General features: G+C 41.7%; 2 protein-coding genes across 4 annotated transcripts in view; both read left to right on the top strand.

Annotated features, from left to right (window-relative positions):
• The window catches only part of LOC123501573 (serine/threonine-protein kinase 32B-like), a 16,748-nt gene extending 13,793 nt beyond the window's left edge, over window positions 1–2,955 (top strand). The window contains exons 13-15 of the mRNA XM_045250481.1: window positions 390–596; window positions 2,353–2,461; window positions 2,951–2,955. Coding sequence (XP_045106416.1) covers window positions 390–596; window positions 2,353–2,461; window positions 2,951–2,955 — 321 coding nt within the window. The remainder of the gene's footprint in view (window positions 1–389; window positions 597–2,352; window positions 2,462–2,950) is intronic.
• Window positions 2,956–4,915: 1,960 nt separating this feature from the next.
• LOC123503721 (transmembrane protein 164-like) overlaps window positions 4,916–20,000 on the top strand; it is a 46,948-nt gene continuing 31,863 nt past the window's right edge. For 2 of the 3 annotated variants that reach the window (XM_045253724.1, XM_045253710.1), the window contains exons 1-6: window positions 5,807–5,882; window positions 8,512–8,730; window positions 11,790–11,922; window positions 12,370–12,565; window positions 13,381–13,481; window positions 15,599–15,769. In XM_045253724.1, the coding sequence (XP_045109659.1) occupies window positions 8,513–8,730; window positions 11,790–11,922; window positions 12,370–12,565; window positions 13,381–13,481; window positions 15,599–15,769 (819 nt within the window). In that variant the 5' untranslated portion in view covers window positions 5,807–5,882; window position 8,512. Of the gene's footprint in view, window positions 4,963–5,806; window positions 5,883–8,511; window positions 8,731–11,789; window positions 11,923–12,369; window positions 12,566–13,380; window positions 13,482–15,598; window positions 15,770–20,000 lie in introns of those variants that run through there. The other variant, XM_045253716.1, reaches the window with a different exon arrangement.

Below are 20,000 nucleotides of genomic sequence, written 5' to 3'. Positions count from 1 at the left end.
CACTGCTGCTGCTGCTACTGCTGCTGCTACTGCTACTGCCACTGCTGCTGCTGCCACTGCTGCTGCTGCTGCTGCTGCTGCACTGCTACTGCTGCTGCTGCTGCTGCCACTGCTGCTGCTGCTGCTGCTGCTGCTGCTACTACTGCTACTGCTGCTGCTGCTGCTGCTGCTGCTGCTGCTGCTGCTGCTGCTGCTGCTACTGCTGCTGCTGCTGCTACTGCTACTGCTGCTGCTGCTGCTGCTGCTGCCACAATAACGACAATGATAATAATAGTAGTAGTAGTGGTGGTAGTAGTAGTAGTAGTAGTAGTAGTAACAACAATAATAATAATAATAATAATAATAACAACAACAGCAACAACAAATAGCAACAAATGTCTCCCCTAAAGGAACGCCTAAAGGAACTCCAGGCAGATCAGCGGCGCGCCCAGACCGAGACCGAGACAAGCAGCGATGACGTCACGGGGGAAGCCAGCCAATCACAGCGCAGGACCGAGAGGGAGCCAGCCAATCACAGCGCAGGAATGAAGGGGACGCAAGAGGAGGAGGAGGAAGTTCGGTTGCGTTCGAGTAGAAATAATAATAATAATAATAATAATGGTAGTGATAGTAATAGTAAAGTTGATAGTAGTAATAATAGTAAGAAGAATAAAAGAAGAGAGAAGAGGAGATAATGATAGATAGAATGATTATTATTAATTATTATTATTATTATTATTGTTGTTATTTTTTTATTATTGTTATTTTTGAGTGTTTATCAAGAGAGAGAGAGAGAGAGAGAGAGAGAGAGAGAGAGAGAGAGAGAGAGAGAATAATTTACTCATTTAGATTAAGTAAAGAGGAGGAGGAGGAGGAGGTATACATAAAATTAATCTGTTTGTGTGTGCGTGTGTGTGTGTGTGCCTAATAGGTCTTCAACATAATAATAATAATAATAATAACAATAATAATAATAATAATAATAATAATAATAATAATCTTTGTAACTTTTAATCTTTTTTTCTATTTCTCTCAAAACTTTCTCACTTTGAAAATCTTCGTAATAAAAATAATTACCTTAAAGACTTACTGTTTGTTGTTGTGAAGCCTGGAGTAGTAGTAGTAGTAGTAGTAGTAGTAGTAGTGGTAGTGGTGGTAGTAGTGGTGGTGGTGGTAGTAGTGATGATAGTAGTAGTAGTACAAGTAACTCTCGATTTACGCGATAGATGCGTTCCAAGAGGCATCGCGTATATCAAAATTCGCGTAAAACAAACATGTAATTTTCCTAAGAAACTAGATAATAGGGGGATGTGGTCCAAAAAATTCTTACAAAATCCTCCTTTTTGCTAAATTAACATGTTTTTATTATTTAGCATTGTGAATTCACCACACACACCACAGTCACCATTAACACAACACTCACTACGTCACTGTCTTCACCACACACCACAGTCACCATTAACACAACACTCACTACGTCACTGCCTTCACCACACACCACAGTCACCATTAACACAACACTCACTACGTCACTGCCTTCACCACACACCACAGTCACCATTAACACAACACTCACTGCGTCACTGCCTTCACCACACACCACAGTCACCATTAACACAACACTCACTACGTCACTGCCTTCACCACACACACCACAGTCACCATTAACACAACACTCACCACGTCACTGTCTTCACCACACACACCACAGTCACCATTAACACAACACTCACTACGTCACTGCCTTCACCACACACACCACAGTCACCATTAACACAACACTCACTGCGTCACTGCCTTCACCACACACACCACAGTCACCATTAACACAACACTCACCGCGTCACTGCCTTCACCACACACACCACAGTCACCATTAACACAACACTCACTACGTCACTGCCTTCACCACACACCACAGTCACCATTAACACAACACTCACTACGTCACTGTCTTCACCACACACCACAGTCACCATTAACACAACACTCACTACGTCACTGCCTTCACCACACACCACAGTCACCATTAACACAACACTCACTGCGTCACTGTCTTCACCACACACACCACAGTCACCATTAACACAACACTCACTACGTCACTGTCTTCACCACACACACCACAGTCACCATTAACACAACACTCACTGCATCACTGCCTTCACCACACACACCACAGTCACCATTAACACAACACTCACTGCATCACTGCCTTCACCACACACACCACAGTCACCACCTTCCTCAGAGCTTTACCACTTTATCAAACATCCACTTATCAAAACTCACCCCACATGCAGAAGGTGAAGGACGTTTTGGTGCCATCTTGGTGAATTATAGGCAGGTTGAAGAGATTTCGTCTGTACTCAGTGGTGGCAGACTGCACGTGAGGCACCAGAAGAGCGGGAGGTGGATCCAAGATTATTTAACGTCAGAGCAACCTCCTACCTCCTGGCATCCGTGCACGTTTGGAGGGACGGTAATGAGGTTGCTCTCAGGTTGCTGGGAACACCACCTCTCCTTGCCACCAAGAAGGGATTGTTTTGTAATGCATAAAGTGAAATCTTACATGGAATGCCAAAAAAATAAAACAGAGATGAGATGAGACACAGACGAGGCAGAGACGTGCGGCGACTCGGCTGCTTCTTCTTCTTCTTCATGAGTATAGTGTCTCATTGATAAAAGATATTGTAAGAGATAGTTACCATAAACTTTCATACACACCTGCTCCCTTCACAGACACACCGCCTGCTACGTGGAAATTTGTCTGCTAGCGTAGAAATATTGTGACATCTGGCATCTGATCGTGGAATACATTTCTACATCAACACCCTTCCAAGAATCAGTGTCACTTTGGAAAGAAATATGTACTAAAATGTTGGAAAGAGTCATGGTAGCATTTTTTAATATATGCAGAATTATGACAACAATGTTTGTTTCATTATATTAGCGTATGTGTCTCCTATAGTATGACGTGTAAATTTCTACGTATATGTGGAATAATTTCCACATTTGAAACGATGCTGTTGGTGGCAACACTCCTATTCCACGTTGTTGTGTAGATAGCCCGGCAACCCTGCTGCAGTGCTGCTACGAATGGGGCGGCAGTTGTCCAGTGGTCGTGGTGACGGTAAGGGTGGTGGTGCAGGTGGTGGTTATACTGTCCCGTACACACACACACACACACACACACACACACCCACCACACACACACACACACACACCACACACACACACACACACACACACACACAGCCGTAAACACTCAAAAGACACTCTTATATACGGAAAACACTCGTAAACACACTAAAAATAGCCCCAAACACATCCAAAACATGCCTACACACACACACACACACACACACACACACACACACACACACACACATATCATTGCTATATCACCAACAGTTTTCAAGCAGCACCAATCACCAATTACCAAACGACAAGACAAGCAGTGCAGCCTTCACCACAACCTCCACACTGCCTTGTCTTCATGAATTAAAGGTACTTATAAGGCCATTCACTTATTGTTAGGTTTTCTTGACGTATGAGAGTGAAAATAGAAGGTCAATATTAATATGTGATAGGTATAACGAGCATTAAAGAGAGCCAGGCGTCTGTATTACCCGCTGATATTTGCTTCCTTCACTTACCGTAAGCCAAACATGTGTCACAATGCAGCCACCAGTCTACTATTTCATATCCCCTGGTCAATAGTTCCCTGAGTGGCTTAATTCTAGCTTGGTAAGATGATAAAGGCTAAATATGGAGGTCCCGCCGCCGCTCTTCCCGCTTCTACCTCCGGGCCGCCTCCCACCCAAGACCCCTAGCCACCACCCTCCCACCCGGGCAGCCTGCTGGGTCAAATACTTTTTTTCAAATATTTCCTGAGGGTATTATTACGCTTCCATGGTGTGTTTTTATGGTTTGTATAAATGTTTCGTTGTGTTTGAAGTGTGTTGCGCGCCTGTGTTGGGTAAATATGTGGCGTTTAGTGGTGTTTTATGGCGTGTGTTAAAGGCTTTTCAACGGTCAAAATTTTCCCTCTCGAATTTTGAGGTTTCTTATTTGACGGTATAAGTGGGCCTTTGTGGTGTCAAAGGATCGGCTGTCCTCTTTTAGGCGTGAAATCAATCTATTGAGTGAAATATGTGGACTTTGAAATGGTGTTTGGTGGTGTTGAAAAAACGTCTTATTTTTCTTTATTTTATTTGGTGACGTTTGTGGTTCTCGGTGTAACTCGCTGTGGAATGCCTTGAAAGATACCTCACACTCCCTCAAATGTGGTCAAACACTCGCCAAGTGAAAATGGCTTGACTTTGCAGGGCGTTTTAGCAGATTTATAAGTTTGAATGTTGTTTTATATTTAGCATACTTAATTTAGACATTTTTTAAAAAGTGGTGAAGCTGGAGTTGTTTTGATATTTTTAAACTTAGTTTTCCTATTTATCACGTCATAAAATAACAAGCATTCGGCCGTGGCTTCGTTTTTTGGAAAAGTCATTTTTAAAATGAAATGATTTACGTAATTTAGCCGAGTGACCCCCGCTCCCGTTCTCTGTGATGACCACAGCCCAGGTGGTGGCTCACCATCGCCCCGGGCTGCCGCCTCTTTTCCAAACCCGCAGTTCGTCAATATTTTGCCTAATATCTGGTGATTCCTGCGTGTGTTCGTGTGTTTCAGGGTTCAGGTGTGTAGATACTAGTAGCAGAAGGAAGTAGAAAGGAGGAATAAAGGAGGATAAGGAGGAAGGAAGGAGAAAGAGAGAAGGAAGAAGAGGAGAAGCCAAGCCACAATACTTAAGTCAGCCTCCTTCTCCTCAATATTTTGTGTAATATCTTGTGTTTTGATGTGTTTCTAGGCTCACACGTCAACACGGAAGCAACAGAAGGAAGAAGGAGAAACAAAGGAGGAGGACGAACAAGAAACGAGAAATAGAGGCGGAATAGGAGAAGGAGCCAAGGTGGAATATTTAGGTAAGTGTCCCTTTTAATCCTAACGTTCTTTATAATGCATTGTGTTGCTCTGGGGTATATTGGGGGTGTTTTAAGTGTGTTGCAGGGTGTTTGGGGGGTGTTATAAGTATGTTTTGAGTGTATTTTGTGTGTTTTCAGTGTGTTTTAAGTCTCTTAGGTGTATTTGACGTGCCTTGAGTGTGGTGTGGAGGTGTGTTTGAGTATATGCATGTTTTGAGTGTGTTTTGTGTGTTTTGAGTGTGTTTTGAGTCTCTTAGGTGTATTTGACGTGCCTTGAGTGTGGTGTGGAGGTGTGTTTGAGTATATGCATGTTTTGAGTGTGTTTTAGGGGCATTTTGAGATGTTGATTTCAAACATGTTGTTGTTGAGATGTTGAAATCAAACATGTCAGCTGTTAGGTCAAGAAATAGAATAACATACAAAACAGACAGAATGCTTGGAAAAGGTGAAGAAAAAGATTGATTTTTTTTAACACTAATGTCAAAATCAAGACATAAAAGATATTTATTTGAGGATAAATAAAATAAAAACATACGAAATAGAAATGTGAAAAATAAAACAGAAAAAAAATAAAAAAACACCAGTAAATTAATCATAAAACACCGTAAAACACCATAAAAAACACAAAAACACAAGAATCACAAAAAAGCAATTTCAAAAACACGGAAAATTAAAAAACAAGCTAAAATTACAAAGCAAAAATCGAAAAACAAGCAAAAATTTACAAAAAAACAAGAAAATAACAAAACACTATTACAAAAACAAGAAAAAAATAAAAAAAACAGGGAAAAATAATTAGTAACCCCGTAAAAAAATGAAAGTCCAGATTCGCTCAAGAGAGAGAGAGAGAGAGCGAGAGGAGCAGGCGGTGGGCGAAGCGGGCGAAACTTAAGGCACATATTCCTACATTTTATCATCTGGTGAGCTCCCTATTGCACCTGTAGCCTTAATTATCCACCTGTAGATAGCCAAGTCCTTCCCCCAGCTGGTCACGGGACGGGGAAGGCCGGAGATAAGGCGGGAGATGAGAAATTAGGAGTTAAATAGAGATAAGGATTGGCTGGGGGAGATTGTTTTGGTTTTGTCAAGGGGACGTGGTGGTGGTGGTGGTGGTGGTTTCTCTCTCTCTCTCTCTCTCTCTCTCTCTCTCTCTCTCTCTCTCTCTCTCTCTCTCTCAGTAATGAAAGACAAGGTAATCGCAGTTGTAATAATAATAATAATAATAATAATAATACGTGTTTGTTGAATTACATGAATATATTCTGGTAATGTAATTTTCTCTTATTTTTCTATATAATTAGATTCTTAATTAAAAAAAAATTACATGTCTTTTTATTTATGTCTTTTCTACAATAATAATAATGATGATGATGATGATGATGATGACAAAAGGTTTCACTGCGATAGAGTAAGATGCTAAAATTTTGAGGTCAAGATTCAGTAAGGTCTTATTTATGTAGCAAGGACACACACACACACACACACACACACACACACCAATGAGGAGAAAGACTTAGAGTAACCGTGCAAAACACTCTGTCACCGGAGAAACACATTAACAAGATATTTTGGAAAACATACAACATGCTTCAAAATATTGGCCTTGCATTCCACTACCTAGATGAAGGAATGATGAAGATATTATGCACCTTAATAAGACCCCAGCTAGAATATGCAGCATGTGTCTGGTCACTGCATATGAAGAAAAATGTGAAGAAGGTGGAAAAGGTACAGAGGCTGGCAACAAGGATGGTGCCAGGACTCAGGGACTTAGACTATGAGGAAAGACTGAGGAAGCTGGGACTGACCACATTAGAAGAGAGAAGAACAAGAGGAGACATGATAACTATGTATAAATTGGTGAACAAGATTGACATACAAGTAATTATCTCCGAGGACATCTGTCTAAATGACGTGAGAAAATACAGTTTCCCGCATCGTAGCATTGATAAGTGGAATAAACTGAGCAGTCATGTCGTCGACGCGGTGTGTGTCAACCAGATGAAAGAGAGATATGACAGGAATGGACAAGGAGACAGGACACAGAGAGCTTAGATCAGTAAATAGGTACGGGGTGTAACTGGAGGGGTTGTGGCCTCGCTGTCCCGGTGTGTGGAGTGTGTTGTGGTGTGTTAATGTGTAGGGTGTGTTGAGGCAGCAGTAAATAGGTACGGGTGTAACTGGAGGGTTGTGGCCTCGCTGTCCCGGTGTGTGGAGTGTGTTGTGGTGTGTTAATGTGTAGGGTGTGTTGAGGCAGCAGTAAATAGGTACGGGGTGTAACTGGAGGGGTTGTGGCCTCGCTGTCCCGGTGTGTGGAGTGTGTTGTGGTGTGTTAATGTGTAGGGTGTGTTGAGGCAGCAGTAAATAGGTACGGGTGTAACTGGAGGTTGTGGCCGCTGTCCCGGTGTGTGGAGTGTGTTGTGGTGTGTTAATGTGTAGGGTGTGTTGAGGCAGCAGTAAATAGGTACGGGGTGTAACTGGAGGGGTGTGGCCTCGCTGTCCCGGTGTGTGGAGTGTGTTGTGGTATCAGTCCTACCCGAAGATCGGTCTATGAGCTCTGACCTCGCTCCCTAATGGGGAAGACTGGCGGGGTGACCAGCAGGCGACCGAGGTGAATTACACACACTGTAAACTCAATTATATTATGTAAGCTAACCATCACTACTACTACTACTACTACTACTACTACTACTACTACTACTACTACTACTACTACTACTACTACTACTACTACTACTACTACTACCACCATTTGCCAGGTCAGGTTAGGGTGGTGTAGGAGGTTAGGACATTTGATGGCAGCTGTGCAAAGTTGTCTTAAGATTAACAATTATGAGAAATGTTTGCTAATACAACCTAATTATATGTCTCTCTCAAAACATCCAAAACACACCAAAATACTCAAAAAACACCCAAACAACACCAGAAACACCCGCAACATACCAAGAACACCAAAAACACTCCAAAACACATCTAAAACACAAATACTCTCCAAACACACACTACACTAAAAACACCAAAACATAACACTAAAACACCAAAACACAAAACACACACAAAACACCACACACACAAATACACCAAAAACACACAAAACACTAAACACTAAAACACACCAACACAAACACACACCAAAACAACAACAACACAAAAAAACACACACACACAAAAACACAAACACACAAAACACACACAAACACCACAACACAAAACACCAAACACAACAAACACACACACAAAACACAAAAACACACACAAAAACAACACACAAAAACACCAAACACCACTAAACACACACACAAAACACCAAAACAACACAAAACACACCAAAACAAAACACCAAAACACCCCAAAACACCTCAAAACACACCCAGGAAACGCTGAACACACAAAACACACAACACACCAAAAACACTCACAACAACACACACACAAAAACACACCAAAACACTCAAAAACACCCCAAAAACACACAAAAACACCCCAAAAAAAACTCAAAACACACCAAAACACTTCTAACCTAATTACATCTCACCCCCTACACCCCAGGATGGCGCTGAGTGGCCGTTACACCTGGGAGAACGTTCTGGACTGGGGTTATGGCGGAGTTGATCCCAATATACCTGGAAATGGGGGCCCTCAATGTGCTTCCTTTCTGTCACTACATAGAAGACTGCTGGAGACGCTGCTGGGATGTGCAGTGCCCCTGTTCTATGTGTTCTGGGGCTACTCTAACATCACCTGCCCTGCCTCCTATAAGCTTGTAAGGTGAGGTGGTGATATGAGGTGTTTTGGAGTGTTTTAGGGGTGTTTTTGGTGTGTTTTGGTGTGTTTTGGGGTGATTTTGTGTTTTGTGTTTGTGTTTGTGTTTTTTTGTGTTTTGTGTTTTGGTGTGTTTTGGGTGTTTTTGTGTTTGTGTTTTGGTGTGTTTTGCGTTTATTTTGTGTGTTTTTTGATGGTTTGGGGTGTTTTCTGGCTGTTTTGAGTGTTTTTGGTGTGTTTTGAGGTGTTTAGGTGTGTTTAAGCCTGTTTTGCTGTGTTTTTCTAAAGTTTTTGGGTTATTTTGTGGTGTTTTAGAGTGTTCTATGGGTTGCTTGTAGTAGAACACTGCTGGGGTGTGCGGTGCCCCTGTTCTATGTGTTCTGGGGCTACTCTAACATCACCTGCCCTGCCTCCTATAAGCTTGTAAGGTGAGGTGGTGTTTGAGGTGTTTTGGGGTGTTTTTGGTGTGTTTTGAGTTGTTTTGTGTGTTTTTGTGTGTTTTGGGGTGATTTTGTGTGTTTTGGTGTGTTTTGAGGTGTTTTAGTGTGTTTTGCGGTGATTTTGTGTGTTTTGGTTGTTTTGAGGTGTTTTGTGTGTTTTGGTGATTTTGTGTGTTTTGGTGTGTTTTGGATGTTTTGCAGTGATTTTGAGTGTTTTGTATGATTTTGTGTGTTTTGGTTGTGTTTGAGTGTTTTGGTGTGTTTTGAGGTGTTTAGGTGTGTTTAAGCCTGTTTTGCTGTGTTTTTCTAAAGTTTTTGGGTTATTTTGTGGTGTTTTAGAGTGTTCTATGGGGTGCTTGTAGTAGAACACTGCTGGGGTGTCTTGGTGCCCTGTTCTATGTGTTCTGGGGCTACTCTAACATCACCTGCCCTGCCTCCTATAAGCTTGTAAGGTGAGGTGGTGATATGAGGTGTTTTGGGGTGTTTTAGGTGTGTTTTGGGGTGTTTTTGGTGTGTTTTTGTGTGTTTTGGGTGTGTTTTGTGGGTGATTTTGGGTGTTTTGGGTGTTTTATGTGTTTGAGTGTTTTGGTGTGTGTTGGGTGTTTTGTGTGTTTTTGGTGTGTTTTGCTGTTTATGTTTTGTGTTTTGGTGTTTTGGTGTGTTTTGGGTGTTTTTGGTGTATTTTGTGTGTTTTGAGGTGTTTAGGTGTGTTTAAGCCTGTTTTGCTGTGTTTTTCTAAAGTTTTTGGGTTATTTTGTGGTGTTTTAGAGTGTTCTATGGGGTGTTTGCAGTAGAACACTGCTGGGGTGTGCGGTGCCCTTGTTCTATGTGTTCTGGGGCTACTCTAACATCACCTGCCCTGCCTCTTATAAGCTTGTAAGGTGAGGTGGTGTTATGAGGTGTTTTGGAGTGTTTTGGGTGTGTTTTGGTGTGTTTTGTGTGTTTTGGTGTGTTGTTGTTTTGTGTGGTTTTGGTGTGTTTTGGGTGTTTTAGGGTGTTTTAGTGTTTTGATGTGTTTTAGGGTGATTTAGTGTGTTTTGGTGTGTTTTGTGTTTTGTGTTTTGTGTGTTTTGGTGTTTGAGGTGTTTTCGTGTGTTTTGGTGTGTTTTGGTGTGTTTTGGGTGTTTTGGGGTGTGTGTTTTGGGTGTTTTGGGTGTTTTGGTGTGTTTTGGGGTGTTTTGGTGTGTTTAAGCCTGTGTGTTTTGCGGTGTTTTGCTGGGTGTTTTAAGTTTTTTGCGTTTTGGGTGTTTTGGGTGTTTTGTGGTGTTTGAGTGTTCTATGATTTGATGTGTTGTTTGGGTGTTTTGATGTGTTTTGGTTTGTTTTGTGTTTTGGGTGTTTGGTTGTTTTGTTTGTTTGAGGTGTTTTGTGTGTTTTGTGGTGTTTTGTGGTTTTGGGTGTTTTGGCTGTTTGAGGTGTTTTGTGTGGGTGTTTTTTGGTGTGTTTTGTGTGTGTTTTGGGGTGTTTTGTGGTGTTTTCTGGGTGTTTTGAGTGTGTTTGGTATGTTTTGGGATGTTTTGGTGTGATTTGGGGTGTTTTGGTGTGTATTGGTGTGTTTGAGATGTTTTGGTATGATTTTGAGTGTTGGGGTATTTTGGGGTGTGTGAGGGTGTTTTCATGTGTTTTGGGGTGTTTGAGGTGTTTTGTACGATTTTGAGTGTTTTCTGGTGTTTTAGGGGTGTTTTAAGGTGTTTTCATGTGTTTTGGTGTGTTTCAAGGTGTTTCCCTGCATTTTGGGGTGTTTGGAGGTGTTTTCATGTGTTTTGGGGTTTTTAAAGCTGTTTTACTGTGTTTTAGATTGTTTAAAGCTGTTTGGAGGTGTTTTAGGTTGTTTAGAGGTGTTTTCCTGTGTTTTAAAGATTTTTACTGTTTTGGGGTGTTTGGAGGTGTTTTAAGGTGTTTTTCATGCATTTTTTGGGTGTTTTAAGCCCCGTAGCACTGACACACAGCTCTCCACCCCTACAGGAAGGACCGCGGGGGCAAGAGGGCGCTGTTGGAAGGTGTTTCTCTGTGTTTTGGGGTGTTTTAAGGTGTTTTTCATGTGTTTTTGGGTGTTTTAAGCCACGTAGCACTGACACAGCTCTCCACCCCTACAGGAAGGACCGCAGGGGCAAGAGGGCGCTGTTGGAAGGTGTTTCTCTGTGTTTTATGGTGTTTAAAGCTGTTTCCCTGTGTTTTGGAGTGTTTGAAGGTGTTTTTGCGGTGTTTGAAGGTGTTTTGTGGTGTTTTGGGGTGTTTGAAGGTGTTTTGTGGTGTTTTGGGGTGTTTGAAGGTGTTTGAAGGATTTTGGGGTGTTTGAAGGTGTTTTTGTGGTGTTTGAAGGTGTTTTGGGGTGTTTGAAGGCATTTTGGAGTGTTTGAAGGTGTTTTGGGGTGTTTGAAGGTGTTTGGGGGTGTTTGAAGGTGTTTTTGTGGTGTTTGAAGGTGTTTTTGTGGTGTTTTGGGATGTTTGAAGGTGTTTTTGGGGTGTTTGAAGGTGTTTTTGGGGTGTTTGAAGATTTTTTGGGGTGTTTGAAGGCATTTTGTGGTGTTTTGGGGTGTTTGAAGGTGTTTGAAGCTCTTTTTCATGCGTTTTATTGGTGTTCTAAGCCTCGTAACACTGACACACAGCTCTCCACACCTACAGGAAGGACCGAGGGGGCAAGAGGGCTCTTCTAGTGTTAGTGTCAATGATTTTTGGCACGGAGATTGGTTTCAAATTATCCAGCAAACAGATTATCTACCTGCTCAACCCCTGCCATGTCACCACTGCTATACAGGTGGGCAAGACAGGGCAAGGGGAGGGAGGGAGGGAAGGAGGGAGAGAGAGAGAGGGGTGGGTAAGTGTGTGTGTGTGTGTGAGAGAGAGAGAGTAGCAGCAAGGTTATATAAGTTCACAGTGAGAGAGATTGAAAGAGAGAGAGAGAGAGAGAGAGAGAGAGAGAGAGAGAGAGAGAGAGAGAGAGAGAGAGAGAGAGAGAGAGAGAGGTAGCAAGGATATATAACTTCATAGTGAGAGAGAGAGAGAGAGAGAGAGAGAGAGAGAGAGAGAGAGAGAGAGAGAGAGAGAGAGACAAAGAACTAACCAAACAACTCTCTCTCTCTCTCTCTCTCTCTCTCTCTCACCCTCTCTCCCTCTCTCCCTCCCTCTCTCTCTTCCTCCCTTTCAAACAAACACAATTATATATTTCTCTCCCTCACACCCTCACTCTCCCCCCCCCCCACAGATCTACCTCCTGGCAGCCCCCCCAAGCCGATTCGTGACAGCTGTTTTCCGAGTCCACCTCAATTTCCTGAACGGTGCGGTCCTGGCTCTCATCTTCCCCGTCACAAACTCCCGCCAGCTTCCCTTTGAGATGGAGATGTACTGGGTGGAACACGTAATGATGCTGGTCACCCCATACTACCTGCTGCGGCTTGGGGGTACGTACGTGTGTGTGTGTGTGTGTGTTTTTATTTTTTATTCATTTATTTATTTATTTTGTTTTTTTCAGTATGTTTGGTTAGGTCAGGCTGTGTTTACGTTAGGTTAGAATATTTAAAAACTACAAAACACTTCAAACACTCCAAAATACACTTAAAACACACAAAACACTCTTAAAACAGCCAAAAACAGCTTTAAACATCACAGAACACTTCAAAACACCCAAAAACAGCTTTAAACATCAACACCTTTAAACACCACAAAACATTTCAAACACCACTCTTTAAAACACCCAGAACACTCTTACAAACAACACACAGAACACTTCAAAACACCACAAAACACTCTTAAAACATGCAAAACACACTTAAAACACCCAAAAACACCTTTAAACATCACAGAACACTGCAAAACACCACAAAACACTTCAAACACTCAAAAACACCTTTAAACACCACAAAACACTCGTAAAACACACAAAACCCTCTTAAAACACCAAAAAACACCTCTAAACACCCCAGAACACATCATAACACACAAAACACTCTTAAAACACCCAGAAACACTTCAAAACACCACAAAACACTCTTAAAACACACTAAAACACCTTGTCAAAACACCACAAAACACTCTTAAAACACACAAAAACACCTTTAAACACCCCAGAACACTTCAAAACACCACAAAACACTCTTAAAACACACAAAAAGTATTAAACATATCTCATTTGGTTAGGTTAGGCTGCGTTTGAGCTGGAGATGCACACACACACGGACACACACACAGAGCAGTAACACCTATCTTTTCCTTGCAGGTGTGTACACAGTGGAGGACCAGTGGGACATGAGCTGGACCATCATGTCTCTTGGAATTCTACTCATATACCACTTCCTGCCTCTACAGCTTATTGGCATGGTAAGAGAGAGAGAGAGAGAGAGAGAGAGAGAGAGAGAGAAATGTGTTTGAGTGTGTGTGTGTGTGTTTACCTAGTTATTTTGTACAGGGTTGGAGTGGGGCTCATAGTGTCCTGTCTCCATATCTCCATTTATCTAGTTATTTTTAAGGTTCTTGACACATTGTGCTTGTTCTGTGTGGAAAGCTGTATTTTGCAACATCCTTGACACACTGCCTCATCCTGATCTTCTTTCCATGTCCTCTTGTCCTTCCATGTTGTTGTGTCACCAGCACCAGGTCTTCCTTGTCTATCTTTTCAGTGCCATTGACTATCTTGTTCATTGTTATTAGGTCCCCTCGTTCTCTTCCATCTTGTAAGGTTGGCAGTCCCATTTCCTTTAGTTGTTCTTCATATGTGAGGTCCTTTAGTCCCATTTCCTTCAGTCGTTCTTCATATGTGAGGTCCTTTAGTCCCATTTCCTTCAGTCGTTCTTCATATGTGAGGTCCTTTAGTCCCATTTCCTTCAGTCGTTCTTCATATGTGAGGTCCTTTAGTCCCATTTCCTTCAGTCGTTCTTCATATGTGAGGTCCTTTAGTTCTGGCACCATGTTTGTAGCAATCTTGTGTATCCTTTCCAATTTTCTTATATCCTTTGTAGAGGTGTCAGACCACACCACTGCTGCATATTCCAGCCTTGGGTGTATCTTGCTTGTGATGAGTCTTTTCATCATATCTTTATCCATGTAATGAAATGCCACTCTTATATTAGTCAACATCTTATATGATAGTCCAAATATCTTGCTTATGTGTTTATCAGGGCTCAGATTTTCTTGTATGATCACTCCAAGATCTTTTTCCTCTTTAGTCTTCATTATTTGCTCCTCTCCCATCAAATAGTTCCATACTGGTCTTCTCTTACTCTTTCCTAGTTCCATTATGTGGCGTTTCTTGGCATTAAACTCCAATTTCCACTTCCTGCTCCATTCATAGATCTTGTTTAAATCTTCCTGCAACAGCAGACAGTCCTCTCTGGTTTTGATAACTCTTAGCAACTTTGCATCATCAGCAAATAAATTCATATAGCTGTTTACCCCAATGTGAATGTCGTTTACATAAATCTGAAACATAATGGGGCTAACACTGACCCTTGTGGCACCCTGCTAGTTACTTTACCCCAAGATGAGTATGTATCTCTAATCACAGTTCTCATTTCCCTATCCTTCAAATAATCTCTTGTCAATTCGAGCAAGGTTCCACGCAGTCCTCCTATGTTCTCTAGTTTCCAAAGAAGTCTTCTGTGCGGGACTTTATCAAATGCCTTTTAATGTCCAGGTATACTGTGTCCACCTAGCCATCTCTGCTTTCCAGTCCTGCAATAACCCTGGAGTAGAAGCTTAATAAGTTTGATACACATGACCGTCCTGTCCTGAACCCAAACTGTCTGTTCGATATGACTTGCTCCTCTTCCGGAAATTTAACCCATTTTTCTTTGATAATTATTTCACATAACTTCCCTACGACACATGTAAGTGACACTGGTCTGTAGTTTAGTGGTTCAGTTGCCTTTCCTCCTTTAAATATCAGTATTACATTGGCTGTCTTCCACTCTTGTATAACTTTCCCTTCATTTGTTGAACTTTTAATTGTTTCCTAAATTGGCTTCAGTAGTTGTTGTTGACATTCTTTTAACACCCAGCCTGAGACACCAGCCACCTCCATTGCTTCCATGACTTCTAACCTGTACAGTAATCTTCCAATATCCTCTTTATGAACTGCAATTTCCTGTAATCTTAGGCAATTCAAACACACAAAAAAAAAAAACTTAAAAAACACACAAAAACACCTAAAAACACACAAAAACACCTAAAAAACACTCAAAATACCCCAAAAACACACAAAAACACCTAAAACCACACAAAAACACCTAAAAAACACAAAACAAAACACACAAAACACCCAAAACACACAAAACACCTAAAACACACAAAACACCTAAAACACACAAAACACCTAAAAACCACACAAAAACACCTAAAAAACACACAAAAACACCTATAAAACACACAAAAACACCTAAAAAACACACAAAAACACCTCCAAACACACCCAAACCTAACCTAACCTAACCACCCCACAGCTGTCTCAAGTGAACCTAAACAACATGCTGTGCCCGGCCATCAGCGACCCGTTTTATGGCCCAAACTATCGGATAGCGGCCATGCTCCATCAGTCCCTCTGTGTGCCTCTCATTAGCAAGACCTTCTGTTTTGTGGCCAATTTTTTCATCACCAAGTTTCCGCCCACCAAGGTAATGTTTGGTGATTGTTGTTGATGTCACACACACATACATACATACATACATTGATACACACTCACTCACTCACTCACTCACTCACCTTAAGACTTTTTATTAGCAAGATCTTTCTGGCCAAATTTTTTCATGTATGTGTGTTTAGTGAAGAAGGAGGAGGAGGAAAAATGGAAGGATGTAGCAAGATTTGGAATGAAGGTTGAAATAGTTGTACAGAAGGAGGAGGAGGAGGAAGAATAGCATTGTAATTAACCTAACCTAATCTAACCTTACCTAAACTAACTTAACCTAACTTAACCTAACCTAACCTAACCTAACCTAACCTAACAACTTAACCTAACCTAATCTAACCTTACCTAACCTAACCTAAACTAACTTAATCTAACCTTACCTAACCTAACCTAAACTAACCTAACCTAACCTTACCTAAACAAACTTAACCTAACCTTACCTAACCTTACCTAAACTAACTTAATCTAACCTAATCTAACCTTACCTAAACGAACTTAATCTAACCTAATCTAACCTTATCTAACCTTACCTAACCTAAACAAACTTAACCTAACCTAATCTAACCTAACCTAACCTAACCTAAACTAACTTAATCTAACCTAACCTAACCTTACCTAAACTAACTTAACCTAACCTAATCTAACCTTATCTAACCTTACCTAAACTAACTTAATCTAACCTAATCTAACCTAACCTAACCTAATCTAACCTAACCTAACCTAACCTCCAAACATCTTCAAAACAGAGAAAGGTAAATAAAACACCCTTTAATGGAACGTTTTGCTCCATGTGACTATCAGGATCATTTCTGTACGATGGTTTAAAGATTATTGGTCCTCTGATAGTAGTGGGTGTACCATTTTGCTTTGAGCGTTAGTGTGATTTTTGACGAGATGGCAGGCACGTGGCGAAATTGTCTCAAAGAAGGTGTGGTGTTGCGATTAAATTAAGAAGGTCTAGCTGAGGAGGTGGTGAAATGAAATAGGCCAATCTCTTTCAGTCCACCGGTCCAAAGCAAAGGGTTTCTGAGACCATTGCCACCACTAAAACGGCAAGAAATTCAGCACCGCCTTGATATGCTGCGTACAAGTAATGGCGTCCTTATAGTAGTGTATTAGATTATTAAAGAAAAAACTGCATTGAACACTAAACACTGCAGCAAATTTTAAGATATCTTGTCAACTGTCTTTCTAATGGTTAGGTTAAATGGACACCCTGTAGTATGACAGTAAATAGTTGTCATTGTTGTCACGAGGCCTCCACCTGTTGTGTACCATTGCGTTATGAAGCCTTAATGTTTTTTTAATTTATTTGTGGGAATTTCTCGGGTAAAGGGGAAACTTTTTGCGATATCTCCTATCTCAAACCCCCACCCGCTAGGAAACCACTGCCCTGAGTGAGGAAGTCCAACCTGCACTCTGACCGTGGACAGGCTTCAAACCCATGAGCTTGGTGACCCCTTGGACCGCAAAGCACGCATGGTTCCACTGCACCATAGCGGCTCCTAAACACACAGCGAAAAAGAAGCCTTGGGTGAAACAAACAAGAATCAAACTCTCCTTGTTTTCCATCTCTATCAACAAGTTCTGCCCAGATGCCTTTGATCCGTCGGTCGGTGTATTTGAGATGTTAGAGCTTCCACAAGGAGGAATATTTTGAAGCTTCCTCCACAAGAATCTCGTCCTCTTCATCTTAAAACCTTTGAGCCGTCAGTCAGTGTATTTGAGATGTGAGAGCTGCCACAAGGAGGGATATTTTGAAGCTTCCTCCACAAGAATCTCGTCCTCTTCATCTTAAAACCTTTGATCCGTCGGTCGGTGTATTTGAGATGTGAGAGCTGCCACAAGGAGGGATATTTTGAAGCTTCCTCCACAAGAATCTCGTCCTCTTCATCTTAAAACCTTTGATCCGTCGGTCGGTGTATTTGAGATGTAAGAGCTGTCACAAGGAGGGATATTTTGAAGCTTCCTCCACAAGAATCTCGTCCTCTTCATCTTAAAACCTTTGAGCCGTCGGTCGGTGTATTTGAGATGTGAGAGCTGCCACAAGGAGGGATATTTTGAAGCTTCCTCCACAAGAATCTCGTCCTCTTCATCTTAAAACCTTTGAGCCGTCGGTCGGTGTATTTGAGATGTGAGAGCTGCCACAAGGAGAGATATTTTGAAGCTTCCTCCACAAGAATCTCGTCCTCTTCATCTTAAAACCTTTGAGCCGTCGGTCGGTGTATTTGAGATGTGAGAGCTGCCACAAGGAGAGATATTTTGAAGCTTCCTCCACAAGAATCTCGTCCTCTTCATCTTAAAACCTTTGATCCGTCGGTCGGTGTATTTGAGATGTGAGAGCTGCCACAAGGAGGGATATTTTGAAGCTTCCTCCACAAGAATCTCGTCCTCTTCATCTTAAAACCTTTGATCCGTCAGTCGGTGTATTTGAGATGTTAGAGCTTCCACAAGGAGGGATATTTTGAAGCTTCCTCCACAAGAATCTCGTCCTCTTCATCTTAAAACCTTTGATCCGTCGGTCAGTGTATTTGAGATGTTAGAGCTGCCACAAGGAGGGATATTTTGAAGCCTCCTCCACAAGAATCTCGTCCTCTTCATCTTAAAACCTTTGAGCGGTCAGTCAGTGTATTTGAGATGTTAGAGCTTCCACAAGGAGGAATATTTTGAAGCTTCCTCCACAAGAATCTCGTCCTCTTCATCTTAAAACCTTTGATCCGTCAGTCGGTGTATTTGAGATGTGAGAGCTGCCACAAGGAGGAATATTTTGAAGCTTTCTCCACAAGAATCTCGTCCTCTTCATCTTAAAACCTTTGAGCCGTCGGTCAGTGTATTTGAGATGTGAGAGCTGCCACAAGGAGGGATATTTTGAAGCTTCCTCCACAAGAATCTCGTCCTCTTCATCTTAAAACCTTTGAGCCGTCAGTCAGTGTATTTGAGATGTGAGAGCTGCCACAAGGAGGGATATTTTGAAGCCTCCTCCACAAGAATCTCGTCCTCTTCATCGGAACTCCTTCTAAATGATCGTTTGCGAATGCGTTTATGTTCACCCCCCGGACGTGTGGATATTTGGGCAACGGTGATTGTTTGTGACTGTAGCGAAACAGTCCCATTCAAAAACATTGAATTAGTGCTTTAGACAATCGGACCGAGCAAAATGTACCTTAAGCACCCAAAAACACCTCTAAACACCCAAAAAGCACCTCTAAACACTCAAAAAATACCTAAGCACCCATAAAAACATATCTAAACACCCAAAAAACACCTCTAAACACCAAAAAACACCATGAAACACCCCTAAAACACTCCAGAATACACCAAAACACCTCTAAACACCCCAAAACACCTCTAAACACCCCAAAACACCTTGAAACACCCTAAAACACTCCAAACACACCAAAACACCTTGAAACACCCAAAACACCTCTAAACACCCCAAAACACCTCTAAACACCCAAAACACCTCTAAACACCCCAAAACACCTCTAAACACCCAAAAACTCTAAACACCCCAAAACACCTCTAAACACCCAAAACACTCTAAACACCCCAAAACACCTCTAAACACCCAAAACACCTCTAAACACCCAAAACACCTCTAAACACCCAAAACACCTCTAAACACAAAACACCTCTAAACACCCAAAACACCTCTAAACACCCCAAAACACCTCTAAACACCCCAAAACACCTGAAACACACCCAAAACATCTCTAAACATCCCATAAACACTCTAAACACCCCAAACACCTTGAAACACCCAAAACACCATGAAACGCCCAAACACCCAAAACACCTTAAACACCCAAAACATCCATAAACACCTTGAAACACCTTAAATACTCAAACACCCCAAAACACTCAAACACCCCAAAACACTCAAACACCCCAAAACACCTCAAACACCTCAAACACTCCAAACACCCAAAACACCTTGAAACACCTCAAAACACCCAAAACATCTCTAAACACCTCAAAACACAAAACACCTCTTAACTCCCAAAACATCTCAAAACACCCAAAAACACCTCAAAACACCTAAAACACCTCATAAACACCTCAAAACACCTCTAAACACCAAAAACACCTCTAAACACCCTAAAATACTCCAAAACACCCCAAAACAACTCTAAACACCCCAAAACACCTAAACATCTAAAAACAAAACCCCCAAAACACCCCAAAACACCTCAAAACACCTCAAAACACCCCAAAAC

This window comes from Portunus trituberculatus, chromosome 2 (assembly GCF_017591435.1).
Source record: "Portunus trituberculatus isolate SZX2019 chromosome 2, ASM1759143v1, whole genome shotgun sequence".
Taxonomy (NCBI): Eukaryota; Metazoa; Arthropoda; class Malacostraca; order Decapoda; family Portunidae; genus Portunus; species Portunus trituberculatus.
This window is presented reverse-complemented; position numbering and strand designations above follow the sequence as displayed.